At 32.4% G+C, this 19,055-nt stretch overlaps 3 protein-coding genes across 8 annotated transcripts; 2 read left to right on the top strand and 1 right to left on the bottom strand.

The window, feature by feature from the left end:
• The first annotated feature begins 41 nt into the window (after window positions 1-41).
• Sras (Ras converting CAAX endopeptidase Sras) lies at window positions 42-4,227 on the top strand. The gene is made up of 6 exons (XM_011053986.2): window positions 42-585; window positions 1,702-1,807; window positions 1,879-2,017; window positions 2,223-2,459; window positions 2,632-2,694; window positions 2,770-4,227. Exons 1-6 carry the CDS (start codon window positions 464-466, stop codon window positions 2,982-2,984), a joined length of 882 nt encoding a protein of 293 aa, XP_011052288.1. The 5' UTR covers window positions 42-463; the 3' UTR covers window positions 2,985-4,227.
• On the bottom strand, window positions 3,658-10,775 carry LOC105144815 (BTB/POZ domain-containing protein KCTD3). Its single transcript, XM_011053988.2, has 10 exons — window positions 10,559-10,775; window positions 10,013-10,326; window positions 9,761-9,913; window positions 9,021-9,209; window positions 8,455-8,934; window positions 8,098-8,214; window positions 6,317-6,456; window positions 5,913-6,099; window positions 5,441-5,719; window positions 3,658-5,046 (listed from the first exon to the last, which is right to left on the bottom strand). Exons 1-10 carry the CDS (start codon window positions 10,615-10,617, stop codon window positions 4,847-4,849), a joined length of 2,118 nt encoding a protein of 705 aa, XP_011052290.1. The 5' UTR covers window positions 10,618-10,775; the 3' UTR covers window positions 3,658-4,846.
• Window positions 10,776-12,205: 1,430 nt separating this feature from the next.
• Window positions 12,206-18,682, top strand: LOC105144813 (4-vinylanisole receptor). 6 transcript variants are annotated; one of them, XM_087415509.1, is made up of 7 exons: window positions 12,212-12,710; window positions 13,696-13,959; window positions 15,115-15,398; window positions 16,245-16,344; window positions 16,408-16,512; window positions 16,970-17,119; window positions 18,012-18,682. In XM_087415509.1, exons 1-7 carry the CDS (start codon window positions 12,507-12,509, stop codon window positions 18,066-18,068), a joined length of 1,164 nt encoding a protein of 387 aa, XP_087271635.1. In that variant the 5' UTR covers window positions 12,212-12,506; the 3' UTR covers window positions 18,069-18,682. The 6 variants fall into 6 exon arrangements, with proteins under 6 accessions (XP_087271636.1, XP_087271635.1, XP_011052287.1 ...); XM_011053985.2 differs by having other exon boundaries at window positions 12,215-12,557; window positions 13,696-14,004; XM_087415508.1 differs by having other exon boundaries at window positions 12,216-12,710; window positions 13,696-14,004.
• Window positions 18,683-19,055: the final 373 nt, after the last annotated feature.

The following is a 19,055-nucleotide window of genomic DNA, read 5'->3' on the forward strand; positions in this document are numbered from 1 at the left end:
ATGAGATCCGGCGGTACCCTTCCCCCGTCCCCGGCAGTAGGGCAGCCGCCGCGGTACCGTATTCGGCGGACGCTGCCCACGGCAGAAAAGCTGCCAAAAGCTTAGGATGCACTACACAATAGCGACATTACCACCGTGCACGGCGGCCATCTTCTTGGTCTCTGCTCGCCGACTGGCCCAGAGGGCAGCCGCCAATCGGACAAGTTTCTGCCCTGCGAGTGCGAGTGCGTGCCAGTACTGCCAGTGCCGTCGTCCACCCCCCACCCCCCATTCGACTCACACCACACCGTCGAGTCTCGACTTCTACCGTCTCCAACCCTCTACCGCTGCGGCGCCTCTATCTCTCTTCTCTTTCCTTCTCTCTCTCGTCCCCGCGATCCTCCGCTAAAGCCACGGGGCTTATTACCGAGCCCCCCTTCCGCAGTGGAGCGCGACACAGACGACCGACATCGGTTATGGAGTTATGGAGGCCGCGGAACCAAGTACCGATAATTCGCCAAACTGCGCCACGGCGATCCTCGCGTGCCTCGCGCTCTCGATCGTCTACGTGGCGAGTCTCTATGTCTGGAGTTCGCCGCACAACAGGTACGTTGCGGTAACGCGTCCGGCGTCGACGGCGACGGCGATAGCGACGACGACGGCGGTATCGTGATCACCGCACACTCTCGAGTCTCGATGTTACCCTGCGCTTCTTCCTCTCCTTCAAAAACGTCCAGTCCATCCAGCGAGACTCCTCGCGTGGAGGAGGCTCGCGCCTCCGTCTTGTCCGAGCACACTTGTCTGTTCGGTAAACCGCTCGCGAACGCGAACCGTCCCACACCGACCGGATGGATGCTGTGACTGACGCACGCAGTTGTCCGCACGTGGTGGCGCTCCCTGCGGCTCCCTGTCGCGGCGCCGCTCCTGGAATTTCTGGACAAACGGCAGCCAGCGCCGCACGGCAAAACCCGTCAAACGGAATTCCGGGGACGTCACGCGATGGAGGAGACATCGAGTGCGCCATCTAGATCGTACACGATTAACGGCGTCTCTTTGGCGCGATATTCGAATCCGAATGTGATGTTAATTATTACTTTATCAAAGTAAAAGCGCTTTATAATTTTGTAGAAAAATTATTCGAATTTATGATGTATTTCCATGATGTTTATTGTAATAATTAAATTAATTTACTTCTTTTTCAATTTTAATTTTTAAAGCAATTCTAGTGTTAAGGAAGCTAATTAAACATAATTTCGATAACTATAATAATTATAAAATAACTGGCAAGTAATTAATAATCCTATCAATTTCCAGTAATATGTATATTAAAGTACTCAAAATGCTTTGTAATTTTTTGTAAAAATCATTCAAATTTAAAACGATCTGTTTTCTAAGATTTTTTTGACGTTTGTCGCAACATGTGATGATAAACTTTATCTCTTCAGTTTAATTTTTTTCAACTAAATATATAAATATATAATACATATAGTATAGATTTTAAAAAAAGATGTCCAAGTAATTCTAATATGAACAGGCTACTGTTTGCACAAGCAAATATAATTTCAGATTATAATAATTATGAAGCAACTGACAAAATTAATAATTCTATTAATTTCTGCAATATAACATATAATTCAGACATTTCATATAATTTATATATTTATTTATAAAAATATTTGATATCATATTCTTAAACTTTACACTCGATGGCTTATGTTTCAGAGAGCATCCATCGACCATAAAGAAACGATTTTTTAGCGTATTTATTATGACTCTTGTTTCGCCGATATCCTTGTACTTTGGATTAAATGATAAGATACTTCAAAAGGTATTTTCTGTTTACACGTGATTTAGCTTTTACTATTCTCTATAGATAATTATTTTTATTGTACCTAACAGATAACCATTTGGGAAATATTGGGCCTTCGATGGACGGGTCTAATACAGGCGACTGTGATATCGTTGCTCCTAACGATGATCCTGTTCCTAGGTCCCTTGAGTTTACAGGGATTCAGTGGGCTATGGCGATTGTACACCGGTTGGTATCCGAACTCGACTTGAGAGTCTAATGTGCGTCCATTAATATAGATTAACTTTAATTTCGATTCCAACTTACTCTTCCTTTCCTATTTCTAAAAATTAAAAAAAGTTAAATTGTAAGTTGGGACTAAAATTAAAGTTAATCTGTATTTATGGAAATTGGCATTAACGTATAACAGTTAATAGCTGTACATTTATCATAGAGCCCATGTATTGGCTGGCGAGCGTACAAACTTTAACTTGGTGGAGAAATCAAGTGGTCGCTCCATTATCCGAGGAATGGACCTTTAGGGCTTGCATGTTGCCGTTACTCCTGCAATGCTTCACCCCGACTACTGCCATATTCGTGTGCCCTCTATTCTTCGGGGTGGCTCACTTCCATCATGTAGTGGAGAGAGTAAAGATGGGAATGAGCATCAAACACGCATTGTTTATATCTTGTAAGTTTTAAGGTGAATACTTGGAATTTATGGCTTTTCATTTGATAACACAAGTTAACACAAGTATCGTTCTATTTTTGTTACTCATTGAAGAAATGATGCTTATATCATCAAATGAAAAGCATCTTATAATATCCAATGAACTGAAATAAATTAATTACATTGAATTTAGGTTTTCAGTCTACGTATACGACGTTATTTGGAGCATACGCGGCCTTTCTTTTTGCGAGGACAGGTAGGATCATTTTACTTTTTTTTGTCCTAAAATTATTAGCGAAAAAAGTTTTTCGATTTCATATATTTTTCTTAGGACATTTTGTTGCACCATTTGTTGCGCATTCATTCTGCAATCACATGGGATTTCCTGATCTTTCTGAGATAGCAGCATACAAGAATCCATTGAAAAGAGCTGGATTGATGTGTCTGTTTGTGATCGGTTTGATCGCCTGGTGTTACTTGTTGATGCCGATGACTCATCCATCATTGTTCAATAATAATTTATTCTGGACTAAACACTTTATATGAGACACGTCCGATCTCTAACAAATATTAGGATATAACAAATACTAGGGTTAAATGTTTTTATGCAGAATTTACCGCAATTATTCCACCGATCTTCCGGTTTACACACACATTGTTGTGGAATATTTTATATTTATGTTTAACAAAGAGTACAATACTACTATCTGTCGAAAAATAATGCAGAAATTAACATTACTCTAGACTAATTTTAACTATATATTCGATAGATTTTAACTATAATATTCATATAGCTGTAATTTAACTAATCGTGCAGTTCGGCATTGTTACAAAGTATATCACCGTAGTGCCTGAGAGTTAAATTTTTATAGTGGTGATTACGAATGTTACAACTGTTAGATGAACTTGTTCGCAAAACCAAAATGCGAAGAATCCAGCTCTAATTATTATTTACGAATTGCTGCACATACTTATATGCCGCAACATTATATTATTTCATAACCAATTCGTTAAATGTTATCGATTTTCAGACACAGAGAAAGATTTTTATAAACAAAAATTATAATATAGATTATTATAGAGTTAATGTAACCTACTGAGAAAATTTCTAAAACGATCTTTCTAATCGTCTACTTTTATAACAGTCTCTATGTATAGTGTATATAAGATGTCCATATATATATGGCAGTGATAAATATTCAAACAATAAGTATGCATCTCCATACATATACCAATGGTTTATTTAAATCACAGAAGTAACGCGATTGCGCAATAATATTACTATAAGTTTTATATATGTATATGTACACTGATGAACACGTATACATTATATATGCAATGAAGCTGTAAGTATTTATGTATATAATGAGAGTACAATTCGATCTTTGAATATATGTGTAATCTTTTAATTGCATATATAATGTATACTATTCTTTAACCAAGAAATAAGTAAAATCAACTTCTTAAATAATATTCAGGATATAAAATGTTGATACAATGTTGAAATAATGTTAAATGTTTTACACTCGAAGCAAGATCGCTATATAGAAATTGATATACATATAATGATGACATAATGTTGGTCAACATTACCGATTTACAATGTAAATCTATCAGAATTCGAAACTATTTGGTAATCTTGTTTCGAGAAATTAAAATGATGTGACAAATAACATGATTCCGTGCATGATTCTACGCATCTCGTATTTGATTCATTTTATAACATTGATACAGAATATATAACTGAATATACATATATACATAATATATAAACAAAATGTTTAACTTATATTATCTATCAGTTCTTGATTTTGTCAAATATCTCTTCCTTCCCTTATCTTATTAAACGATATACGAGCCAACATATAAAAGTTTACATCGAACAATATCAGTATCATAAAATCGATCTCTCTTAATAGCCATTTTGCAATAAAACAAATAACAATAAGTAGCAAGAAAAAATATAATTATGAATTTCTAGACATTTATAGAATTTTTTAAACAGTAAATTTTAGAAAAATTTTTGTTATGATGTCAACAACAATATTCTTGTGTATAATATTCAAAAGCGATAGTGATGTTATCAAGCTTTCTTAAAAATAATTTAATAAAACAGTATATATATTTACGCACAAGAGCAAATTTCTCTATTAAAATAATGATTTCAACAATAATGGCTACAGAGTTTATAAATGCAGTCATATCTTTCGTTACGTTATTTTTAAATTGCACTGTTTGAGTAGACAGATAGCAAACTTCGGTCTCATTACACATTGAAAATACAAAGATGGCGATTTAGGAACTATGGCTACAGACTTTTTGATGGTTTATAATAAATAAATAATTAAATAAATGCAGATTCTGTTTGTGTGCATTTTGGCACGACATACCTTGCATCAGGCACATCCTTACGTTTGACTTGGTCCAGGCGTTGATTCTGGATTTTGCGATTGATTGAGAAACAGTACGTTACTTGACTTAATTCTAGGTCCAGCTGCAAGCAAAGAAGGAGACGGACTAATACAAGGCGTTGAGCAGTGGCTGTTGCTTAGATCACATTGATCCAACAACTTCCAAAGTTCTTCTGGCGTAGGTCCACCGGAGGTATCTATTGTAAAAAAGACACGGAGAGATAATAAAAATCTGACAATACATTTTAATTCAATCGACGAAATTAATTACAAAAAGTCTTGTAGAAAATTAATATAAAATTAATATTTATCATAAAGAAATAATCGCAATAATTTATATAGAGGCATTTTTTTCCTCTCTAAAATACAATCTGAATAATAACAAAAATTATTAGAGAATAAATAAAGGAAAAATATAGAATAAACAGAATAAATATAGAATAACATGGAATAAATATAGTTTGTTTGCTTCCTATAGAACATTTCTCTTAAATATATGATTTATGTTAATTTTCTACTTCCTACACTATTTCGTATGTGAGTCATGCTCGCTGATTCCGTTACGTCATACAACGGGAGAGAGTAATGTACCTCGAGTGGCATTGAAAGACGGATCCAATGCCGTTGTGAGATCCCACATTTGAATGGTGCCGTTAGAATGACCAGTGAATATGAAACGTCTGGGCCTTGAGCCCATACGACTAGAACCTTCACACTCGTGTACATAGAATGAGCTTATGATGCTGCCGTCCACCGACTGTATTACGCAAACTCTTTTCCCATTCGACGCTAATCGTACAAATAACTGATCAGTTTCGGGTACGACTTTTTGTACGAATACTTGCTCGTCATCTTGTTCGCCGAATGGTCCTATGATATTTTATTTATATATTAAATAAATCAAAAAGATAAAATTCGCATTTTAAAAGATATTTAATAAAAATAAAAACGCGTTAAAATATACATATATATATATAAAAAGTATTATTTAAAAATAATTTTAAATATAATAAATTATTAAAAAGAATGGTGATAATTTAAGAGCTGCGATATTACAACATACCGAAATCGTTGCCGGCATTATAGCTAACGCATGAGTCAATTGCTTCCAAAGAAACAATTTTGAAGCTTGCCTCTGGCGTCGATCCCGGTTGAGTCGAAATCATTCCGCGGAATCTGGTCACTGCCCAACTTCTGACGTGATTATATTCCGAGCAAACCGATACTAAGTATTTTTCCGAGAGTGTTACCTGTAATATAATTTTTGCACATAAGTTAATATTGTAATTTAATGTACAATATTAATATATTAGGTGTTGGAATTAATTCGTAGCGTTTTACAAGAGATGGGAAGTACTTTCATTAATGTATTTTTTAATGCTCATGTGAAATAAATAACATTCTTTCATTAAAAACGCTACGAATTAATTCCAACACCTAATATAATTCTATTGATACTGAATGTACTTTGGTTACGCTGCTTTGATGCACTGTAAAAGTTTGGAATAGTTGCGGACCGTGGCCAACTGTTTCGGGATGCTGAACGATAACTCTGACACTTCCGGATTTCGTGCCATAGGCGATTTCTATCCAATTTCCGCAGAGACCTATGTTTGGGAATTGATATACTTTAAAAAAATGTGCTACATATTGCATTAATCACCTGATACACTTTAAGAATTAGATTAAATACATCTCTGATCATACATATAATTTTAACACTATTATATCATTAAGATTTTATTAAGATTTTCACTTCAATCTATATTTATCCAATTTAATATTGTATGAAATTTACGGATAAAAAAATTTTAATAGTGTATCAAACGATTAATTACTGATATAATAACTACGATAATGAAACATTTCAAAAATGTAGACGTAACGTGAAGTAATCTTTAAATAACATACATGTTCAAATGAGTACTATTAATAAAAAATAATGTTTATGATGTTTCAAAGCTTACAATGCCTCATGCTGCACATTGCAACAATAAGCAGAAGCCAGTTATAACAAATAATGTGTGTGTATATATATATATATATATATATATATATATATATATATATATATATCTAAAATTAAAATTATATCTTATAATTAAGCAATAACACGATGTGGGCAGTAATTAATGTTATTTAAATTTAATTTTTGCATAGATTTAGTTAAAAAAAAGTAAAAATTACCTATAAATTTGTCACTACCAACGAAAAAAAGTATACAAGCAAAGATACATGTTTTCTATTACCTCCCTTTCCCCTCTCAGATGCTGGCATGGAACATATTACTATGAATAGAAAGAGCAAGCAAGCAGCTAAATCAGATTAACTGAATCCACTGCGTAAAGTATGCGAAAAAATAAAAGAACATCGCGTTAGTACAACTGGACGCATAAGGATAGCAGGGTTGTGTATAAGTTGTGCAATCTAATATCATTTCATAAGTCCCATGTGAATTCGTACTCTCGCACATACAAAAAGACATGTGTTCACATTCATTCTATGAATTATAAAATAAATAATTTTGTCACAGAGACATTTCTATATTTAAGTATTTCTTTTTATATTTTAATACGCAAAAAATATATGACTATGCGCCAGTGTATCGATATAAAATTTAACGCTATCTGGAGAGGAAGAGAGTATTTGCTGTTTAATCGCACGAATCATGTTTGATGCAGTCAACACAAAGATGAAGGCGGATGACGCTTCGTTTTGTACGAGTTGAACGTGAGAAAGCAGAAAGTCTGCTTACATCGACCCATACTTGCCTTGTGCTATTTATCCAGTTGTACGAGAAATGATGAAGCAAAGAATGTAATAATAAACTCTCATTAATATCTTTTAAGGACCAACACATCAAACCTTATAATATTCCTATAATATCTTAATAAATAAAATAGACGCTGGTTAGTAGACGCTGGTAATATAAAAAAACATTTATATTTACACCTATATATATATATGTGATTATTAATGATTTGTTATTGTGTTTAATGTATGCACAGCAATTGAAAAAATGATCCTTGCAAAATGAAGCTGCTGAAATAGTGACGTTTGTTATTACATTCTGCATTAAGCAGCTTTAATAAACAATCTTAATAAAATACGTCACTCGTTCGAATCGGTTTTTAACAAATAGTCCTAGTTGTCTCTAAAGGAAAAAGTTTTTACTTTGGAATTCTAGATTTTTATTATTTAATGACATTCTTACATTAAGATAAGAATAATCATAAAGGAAGACTTACTAGTTTTCGGCGTCAAATACACAGATATCGCAGTTATGGGATCATAACTCGGATCTCGATATAACTCGGTCACGAGTAGGTCGTTATCCTTCATTCGCAAAGGAAATTTTTGCATGTCTGTAATTCATATAGTATTCGAAATATATATAATTGCATCATTCTTTAAAAATTAGCTTGTGATCCAAAAAAATCCATGATCTAAATCCATTAAATATTTTTTTAATGATTTAATTACTTTTAATATTTAAGGTTTTAGAGAATATAATTTTTATACTCTCTCATAACACTCTTCTAATATATAAATTGACAATTTGTACTAAGAATTTTACTTAGAAATATAATATCTTTTTTGCTTACCAATATAATAAATAGAACCATTATTGCAACCTAATAGAAGAAAAGATCCAGCCGTGTCAAATGACAGGATGGGCACTACGTCCTGTATCTGCCAATGATGAGTCATTGCATGCCACACACCGATTTTTCCAGTCGGCGATAACGCAACTAACTGACTGCCAATGAAGAATAAGTATTCTACACGCACATTTAAATTAAATGTGCCCACATTGATTTTGATCCCTTCTTCGGACACACCCCAAAGTCTTACTTGACTGCCATAGGAGATCGCAACCATCTTGCCATCTGCGCCACTTCCCATCTTTGCATTTATCGCCACGCGCTCTATTATGCATTCGATATGCGGACTGGTGAACACGTGTTGCCATCCAGACGAGTCCTTCAGCCGATAGCATGTGATAAAATGCGCGTAAGCGATCACTATCCAGTTGTGATGCGCTTTTATGATTTGTACTCTCAGAGGGTCTACCCATGATGAAACTGCAATTAAGTAATTTTATAAATATTAGAAATGAAAAGCAAAAAAATGGATATCATTTTACAAAAAATGATTCATTGATACTTACCTTGTTGTGATCCAAATATTAAACCAATATCATTTTTATATAATTTATTCAAATCAGCCGAATTGTTCCTAGCATGTCTCAGATCTAAAGATGGTGTGCGAGAATGCGGAAGACCGCGTTGTGGCAATCGGTAATCTAAAGAAGAATTTCTCATATGGGTTCCCAATACCCCTTTATGATTTTGTGACCCTACGGCAAAATAATTATTTGTCAGTTTTAATGTTTTTTATGTTGAGTTATTCGACGCTAATTAAATATTTTAGATATTCATCTATTAACCTTTTACAACTGATGTCAGAATTTGTAAAACTCATTTAATTTATGTTGATTAGAAGATATTAATTAATTCAAGGAATCACAAAGACACCATCAAAAAATATTACATTTCTAAGTAAAATTCTTGGTATAATTTTGACATAATTTCTATAAAAAAAGAATGGACACTCTTTCTCTAAGTTTATTTATAATTAAATATTTAAAAAAGTCATAAATATTGAGCAGTTGTTCCTGTGACTTAATATTTATGTTGTTGTAATTTAAAAAAAAAATATATATATATATATATATTTTTTTTATCATTGTTTTTCACATTTGATTCTCATTGCCCTTTTTACTTTCTAATTATGAACAATAATTCAAATTTGTAAATGTAACATAAAGAATATATTAGAGTAAGTCCAATAAATTCATTGTCAGCTCTGGAGTGTTAATAATAAATCAGTGATAAAATCTATAAATACCGTTAACATTTTGATTAGTAGAGTTAGTGGTTGTCATAGATTGCGAGGTAGAGGGTCCATCGACTCTAGAGTTTGAAGCTGAACTAACTCTAATATGAACTGATACATCACTGACATTTGATGTTACTGCAACAGGTTCTTGAAGTGGTATACCTTTAAATAAACAGAATCATTACATTACATTCTCATATAACAATTTTGCTTTCCCACTTTACGTTTATTACAATATGTGATAAATAATGATTAACACACTTGGAGGTGGTAAGTAACCATAAAACAGTACATCGCCACAAGATGATTGAGTCAAGTCTTCACAGAGTATCAATCGTTTAACTAAGGGAGTGATGCCATAATACTCTGCTTCATGCCTTAAAGTTCGAATATCTATAATTTTCAGATCAATGTCCTTGGTACGAAGATAATTCAATATAACAGAGAACAGCTTTGGATCTCTATCTATAAAAAGTGCACCAGTCTCATCCTTGTGACTGTCGATTCTATTACTTAACAATGCTGTAAAGAAAGAATCCGGGATCCACGTCAGAGTTTGACGAGACGTGGAGAATCTGAAAAGAGAAACGATTTGATGCTGTCAAGACATGTCAAAGATCTAGTAAGAGATTAATGAAAAAATCTAACAAAAGATCCAAGAAGCAGTAAAATATCAAGACAAAAAATGTAAAATAATCTGAAAGATATAAAATCTCTTAATATATAAGTGCAAGAATTAGATTTTACTTAACGGGATCAAGTAAAAACAGATGATAGAAAAACTGATAACTGGCGAAATTAATCTACCTAGTGCCGCCAACGTTCAGATGAACGATATCGCTCACGCCTAGATAAGGCGCAGCCATTCTCAGGGGCTATCGCGTATTTTTATAATGATAACTCATATCCTCGCGAGATCGTCGAGGATGTCACAATTATCACGAACGAAAACAACCCTCTTGACAGTCTTGATTGGTTCTGATAGGTTATGCATGCGTCAGCCTGATTCCACTGCGCATGCACGACTTCGCCCAGTGATTCTCAACCAAGTGTGAAGTGTGAAGTCGGAGCACAATTTATCGATCGTCTACTTACGAGATCGAGAGATCAAAATTTGAATTCAAATTCAAGTCAAAATGTTTAAAAAGAATATATATTTTACATACAGAACAAGCCTATAATACAACTGAACGCGAGAGATTTCTTGCACAAAAATAAAATTACAGGATAAACTTCTTCCGAGGCTTTGTTGTATAAAACAATTTCTCTCTTAAGCTCGGTTCCACCAATATGAGATTAACTTTAATCTCGGTTCAATTTACTCTTTATCTTATTTAATTTAAAAAAATTAGAAAAAATAAACAGTAAGTTAAATAAAGATTAAAGTTAATCTTAAAATAATAAAATTAATAAAATTTAACTATTTGTCACATTTTCTTAAATTTTGCCATTCATAAAGTGGACGTAATTTAAACATTACAAATTTGTATACAGTGTCTTTTCACAAAATCTTCATTGAAGACGCGTAATACTGAACACAATTTTCACAAACTATATTCTCGGAAATAAAACTTCAAACAAAAAAATAAATAAAGTTTATTCTAAACTTATTTTTATAAAAGGAATTACTCCCCATACGGTTTATTATTGATTCATCCTCAACCCGTATAAATCAAACTACTTTAAAAAATTACAAAAATATATTAAACAATATAATAAATAAATGGCTAAAAAGTAAAGACAAAATTATAACAAAACATAAATAATGCGTAAACAAGATATAATTGAAAAGTTATCTTTGTTATTTCTAGCATTATGCAAATAGACGCATCTATAAATTTATATAGTTTATACATTTATGCAATAATATCGTCACATTGAATAGATGCATATTTATTACTCGGTAGAAACTTCGATCGTATAAATAGCCAATAAATCCATATGTATTTATGCATAATTATCAAAGCACAAAAGAAATATATATTTTATTTTCAAAAATCTATTATATTCAATATATTCTTTACATACCTTACTTGTTAGCACAAAAGTATTCTTATGTAATTTTCCTTCTCCTTCACTATTCCATTTATTTTTAACGCAAAGTACAAAACGTTCAATGACGCAGATAGCCCTCTTTCTAGCGCAAAATTCCCCTGTAATAAAATCACTTACGAAGATAGAACTACTTGCTCTCAACTATTACCTTCTTACTTCCTACACGCTTACCATGATTACATAGAATATTCGTAACTACATGTTACTTCCCTAAGTCACTGGCGTAGAATCTAAAATAATCCTTAACCACGCACAGATCAACATTGAAGTTGTCATACGAATAATATTAATCAATTATAAAAATACATGAAAATGATGGAGAAATAGAATATCCGATTTTTATAATAAATAATAAATTATCACACAAAGATTCGCGTAATTTCACGTTAAGAGATGACAATGCATTTTTTTTTTCCCATCGAAAGGGAAACAGGTCGACATCTATGCACGCGAGAAGTTTGCCCCGCCCGTTAGTGGAGAGTTTCGAACTTCGGGCATTATGCCACCTACGAGAATGATATCCGGTTATCTCGTCATTCGTGCGATCGAATCACGAGAATAGAGGGGAAGAAAAGATTGGCACTTTCGAGATTGGCACATAGACTTCTCGCCGGTCAGCGAACGGTGACGGACTTCCGGCTTTTCCGCAGTCACAAAAAGTCACGAGTCGCGATCGCATCATCGTCGAGTCGCATTGATAATGGGTCAAAGAAGAGAAGACAAGAGTACGCGTCAAGTGGAACGTCAAGTGGTACGTCAAGTGTACGCTGATAAAGAATACGACGAGTTAATCAAGCCCGTCATGATAGCTGCTAAATTCGTCTCCTTTTGGCCTTTGGAGAGAGACCATTCAATTAGCGCGGAGGTGTTCAAGACTTGTCATGTGCTCTGGTTCTTTTTCGTAGTATGCAGAATTAATACCTTGCTTAACTCTTCACCGCAATATGAATTTTAACTCTTCCATCAGCAATAGGGGTCTTCGAGAAACAAAGTAAATTTAATTTTTCTTTTAACAATGAATTTTTATCATTCTAGAAGTATTAGATTGTATTTTATTTACAGACCATTTAAATTTATCTACCAAAATTTGCAATTAAAAACCCCAGTTGCCGAAGGAGGTTTAATTAGACGCAACAAAATTTTAAGATAAAGAAAAGAGATTTATTTCTATTAATATATTATATTAGTATTCAATATTTTAATCTTTATAAGTAAAGGACTCTGCACTAATTATATACTGGAAAAAATGATATTATACAATATTATATCAACAGTATTATTTTATTAGGTGTTGGAATTAATTCGTAGCGTTTTACAAGTGATGGGAAGTACTTTCATTAATGTATTTTAATGCTCATGTGAAATAAATAACATTCTTTCATTAAAAACGCTACGAATTAATTCCAACACCTAATAATAAAAAACATTTTATTTTATTATAATATTTATCAAATTTTGTTAATTTATATGATAACACTATTAATTGACAAATACGTCATGCTCTTATTTTAAAAATTTTATTTCATTAATACTGTTATTGTGGATCAAGATTATTTTCAATTAAAATAATGCTGTTTCAATATCATTTTTTGCATTTTAATATAATTTTTTTCCAGTGTATGAAAAATCAGTGAAATGAATTATAGTTTTATATAATATAATATGATGAACAAAAAGGACTTTAATGAATCAACATTTTTAAGCTATCTATGATGTATTAAAATGTATGCTTTATGAGCATAAATGTTATACTTTTGATACATTTTTGTCTTTTCTCTCGTAAACTTTTTACAATTAATAAATAGATTATCACTGAATTCTCTCATGTAATTAATATAAACATTTTGGATCTATTTTTTGAATAATTCAATGTCATTTGCAACATATAGCTCATCTCAATGTGTATCAGCGTGACGGCCGATATAGTTAACAATTTTAACGATTTGGACGAACTGACAGCATGCGCTTTAACGGGCTCCGCACTTTATCTCGCCACGTTACGTCTCATTATCTATACGACCTCTCAAAAAGATATGCTATATGTGGTCGAGATTATGAGAAAGGATTGGACTTGTTCATCTTATGAAGATAGAGTCGTTCTAAAGGAGAAATGCTTTTTTGCATTTCGACTCGCAAAATGCTTTATAATTATGGTAATTGTAACCGTAACTACCTTCTCATGCATACCAATTTTAGAGGTACGTGCACACATATTTAATATTTCTATTGTGACGTACACAGATTGTCTCTAAATACACAAAGATTGTAAGAAAGTCTACTTTTGAATTTAAAAGTAATTTTTCTTAAGATTCAATTCGCGCAATTGAAAAAATTTCTGTTCATATATCTTTTATTTCTAATGCTGAAAATTTAATATGATATTTTCAAGGTTCTTACTCTTCGTAGAATTACAAATTTTCAATTTTATGATAATAAAAGATCTATTTTGAATTAAATATGAAGTGACATTAGAATATCTTTTATATAAAACTTAAAATCTCCCTGAGAGCTCCAGCTTATTGCTTCAAAACTTCGTACTTCTCTCTTTATAACTTTTTAATTGACTCCGTTATTAAATTGTACCTGTGGACCAATTAACTGCAGAAGTTTCTTTAAATCTAACTGCCTATTTTCTTAATAAAACGATGTTTAACGATAAATTTTAACTGCAAGACATTTATAAAACAAACATTCTCAAACGAGAAAAACTACTTTTGCAGATGTCCATTTCATGTTTTGTGAAACGACGGTGATAGATTGACATATGCAACACGTGCGACAGGGCAACGCAAATTGCACGATGATTAACGCTGACATTTGTAGCTTTTCGAAATTCCATTTTTTTCTCTTTTTGTAAGGTACCGTTCTCCCGAAATTGTTTATTATCGCTTCGCAAATGCGTCGGTAGTGCCTTTACACGGGAAATTGTTTTCCGATGGTCGTTTCGCTTTACGAGCCTTTCGAAAACACCTGCACACGTACACGTACGTTACATAGATGTTAATCCCTTCGCCGTATTTATTTTTCCGATACATAGGTAATTAAATTGTTAATAAATTATTAATAATTATAGAAAATTAATTTGAGCCGGGGAGAGGGAAATACGAGACAACACAATAATAATCAATACTGAATAATATAATCTAAAAAGCAAGATCATCACAAACTTCGCAATCAACTATAATTGTTATCAATTATCTTGTTTTTATTTTCGATTAAAACATAATCCTTACACAAACAATAAGAAGATAATTAATTAACTATAAAGAGCGATAAAGAACTGTCCTAAATATTATTTGCTTGACTAGGCATATGTTTTTGGAAGAGAGAAGACATTTCCTTTCCGGGGGTATTTCTTCGTCAATCAATCAGTCACACCCGTCTACGAATGTATCTATGTTTTCAATGTAATGGGTGGCTTTTTTGGAGGTGGCACGATAATCGGCGCGACCAGTTTCAATTTTGTCGCGATAACGCATGGATCAGCGAAATTCGCGGTGCTGCGAAAGAGGCTGGAAGCAATGAATAGCAATGATCCCAATGCTGACAGAGCAATGGCAAACTGCATTAAAGATCATCAAAATGCTATTACGTGAGTATTTATATTACCTGTATTAAGTACAAAAGATCGATTTGATATTAAAAAATGCGAGAAGAAACAATTTTTGAAATAATTCTTTTCTAATAAAATGTAAAATTATTTGAACAGTAGTAATTGATAATTAAACTTATAAAACTACACTATTAAAAAGCATCTTTGCATAAATATATTAGTGTAAAATTTGTCTGTAATACACAAATAACGATTTTGCTGAAATATCTAAAAATTTAGATATAGATCTGAAAATAATTACACAGGAATCTTAAGCATTAAGCAATTAATGCAGCAAAAAGTTTTGACATTTTTATATAATTATTTCGATGATTCAACAAAATTATTTTCAGATTTGTATCTCGAGCTAAATTTTTAGACACTTCAAAAAAATCATTTTTCAGCATATTTCAGGAGGTTATCATAAATTCATCCTAAAATTCCATAACTTTTCTCTGATTTCCAGATAAAATTTTATGATTTTCTCTGATATCTTCAATAATATTTTTAATTTTTTTGTATTTTCGTCTTTTTTTTTTAGAAACCATTGAATATTTTGTTGATAGCAATTTAACATAGCAATGCAAATTACTATTAATGTTACCAATACTATTTGCATATTCCTAAATTGCGTAGATGTGATGTACGCATATAAAACTTCTTTAAAGTCAAGAATTTAAATTTTCCAAAATATCCTGCTTGATTTTTCTCTGATTTTCCTGGTCGTTTTTAATTTTCCTGATATTTTCCTGATTTCCAGTTTTAGACAACACTGTAAATTTACTGTATACGTAATATATAGTAATACAATTCTTGCCATCGTTCTTTGTTTTCTTTGTGCTTCAGTTTCGCAGATGCTCTCGAAAGAATCATAAACATCTTAGCGTTAGGACAATTCGTTATCAGCACCGGTTTGGTTTGCTTCGCGGGATTTCAAATTACTTCGGTGTGTTCGCTTGCTAAAAACGCGTTATAACTAAAAATATTATATTGCAAAATGTTATTCTAGATGATGAAAAACAAGGCACGCTTGATGAAATACTCGATGTTTTTGAACTCCGCTGTCCTGGAGCTTTTCATGTTCAGTTTCAGCGGACACGCGTTAATAGACGAGGCGAGTATTCTATATCTAATTACACATTATTTGATCAAATAAAAACTGAAAGCTCGATAAGCAAATAAATATTTAAATTAATTTTCTAATTATAATTAATCGATTTATTTGGATTGCAAATTGGTTATTATAATGTCTGGCTATTTTTTGCAAAGTAAAACGTCAGCATAAAATTTAGATTAAATTAGCATTATGGCGCAAAATTTATGCATCTTATTATCAGTTCACATTATAATTACGTCATTATATACGTAAATTTTTGTTCGACGTAGATTATTAGATAACGTATCAGATTGCAAGCGTATCGCAATTGCACAAATTTTAACGAGCGATGGAAGACTGAATGCATGATAATCGTATCGACTGATTACCAACGCATATATCTTCATTAGTACATAGTTCGTTGAGCTTACAATCGCCTGTAATTAATTTACGGCCAACGCTTGTAACGAACCAGAGCGATGCCGTGAGCAAGTCGGCTTACTGTAGCTACTGGATCGGTGGCACTTTCGGTCGGAGTCTGCAGATCGTGATGATGCGGTCGAAAGTTCCTTCCAGGATCACCGCCGCGAAGTTCTACAGCATGTCTCTCGAAAGTTTCTCTCAAGTGAGTAGATTATTGTGTCAAACAATAACTAAATTTAATTTTAGGCAATATACTCCAAGACTTAATTACATTATAATTATCTTGTGTATGTTAAAATACAATATTTGATGTTAATGATCTTCTTTAAATCAAAATTTTACGAAAAATAATATCAAATGTATATATGCAAATATATTTTAGGTATTATAAAAGAATTTTATTTAAAAAATATTTAAAAATATTTAATATTTTCTAATAAATAAATTAGTAATTTCAATTAGTTCTTAACTTTTCGCCGGCAATGTCAGATTTTAAAAGCACAATCAGTTTTTTTTATTATGAATTCTAATGAGTTGTGGTAGATAAATTTAAATCTATAAAAAAATTAATAAAATAAAATTTAATTTGATAGTAAAAATTCGCGTTGTTAAAGTTTTCACGGAAAGGATTTTGCTGAAATATCTAAAAATTTAGCTACATACATATCTAAAAATAATTTTGTTAGACCATCAAAATATATCACGAAAAATACTAAAACTGGTTGCTAGAGTGTCAAAACTTTTTACAGCATTGTTCATTATGCTTTAGATTCCTATATAATTATTTTGATGGTCCAACAAATCTATTTTTAGATCCGTATTTAGTTGAATTTTTAAGTAAGTACTTTAAAACAAAATCGTTCTTTCCGCAGTATGTAAACTTTTTCAGAATTCTATACCGTCTGGAATAGTATAAAAATTTATAAGTTCAAAATTTAGGTTACTAATAAAAGGTGCAAAATTAAAACACATATAACACACAAATAAAACACATATATTATAGAATTATATACGAAGAGTTAATTTATAGTAATGTTTAAGTTACATTACGATATACAATATGATAAATAATATTATATAATATTATATTGTAGGTTCTCAGTACGTCTTTCTCCTATATAATGGTTTTGATGACCGCAAGCGAGGAGTAAGAATCAGCACTAGCAATCGTAGCGCTAGCTCTATCTCACAGAGAATATGCTAGTCGATCTGCTAGCCCGAAAATATCATGCGCGGATCAAAGAGGGATTTCGTCTGAAAGTCGGCGCACTCTTAAAATATTATAAAAGACAGATGAAGTACTTCAAAGAAATCGAGATGAAGATCATGCGTGATGAAATGGAATACACATACAAAGGGAACGAGCCGCGATGACCCGAGAGAGCCTTCTTAATGACTGTACGTGCTCTCTGTTAAATATTGAGAGACGTTCCCTTCCTCGCGGGCGAACACAGGCACAGTAAATTACCCTCTGACCCTCTGATTAATTCCCCACCGATAAACTCGCGTTAAGTCGCGGTCGTCACCACCGTGCAACACGGTAACCCAGTAACTCCGTTAAACACCGAGACATGCCGGTGACTATGCCCTCGTTGTACGAAGGGAAAGGGGGGTAACATAATCAACGATACCGCAACAGCAGCAATTTGTCTTTGCTCGTTCCGCCGAGTTCTATTTGCTAAATTACAGGGCGATTCGTAAGTCGCGGCTTGTTCCACAATAGGAGATTTAAATAAAATTAAACGTGCGCATTATTTATGTCAAACTAGCAATTTTGAGTATTATACGCAAAATTCCTTTTGTAATGAGAATCAAACTCCAATAATATCTATTATTATTATTAATTAGCTTCTAATACAGAATCTATTAGATACATCCTCTCTTAGAGTCTTGCAATATTATATTTTTTAAAGATCTTGATCTTTTCTTAAATTTATAAATTAACAAATGTATAAATGTTCAAAATTTTTAGATATTAAGATTCGAGATTATTTTAGATATTTTAATTTTTTTAATTCGTTACGTTTGCTTATGACGTTTTCAACCGTAGCAGGTTTAAATCAACTTGGTTGAATTAATGACATTGCTACTATTGGTTGGCATTATATATATGTTCTAGCAATAATAGAGCACGCAAT

Source organism: Acromyrmex echinatior, chromosome 18, assembly GCF_024713525.1.
Source record: "Acromyrmex echinatior isolate Ae372 chromosome 18, ASM2471352v2, whole genome shotgun sequence".
NCBI classification, from domain to species: Eukaryota; Metazoa; Arthropoda; class Insecta; order Hymenoptera; family Formicidae; genus Acromyrmex; species Acromyrmex echinatior.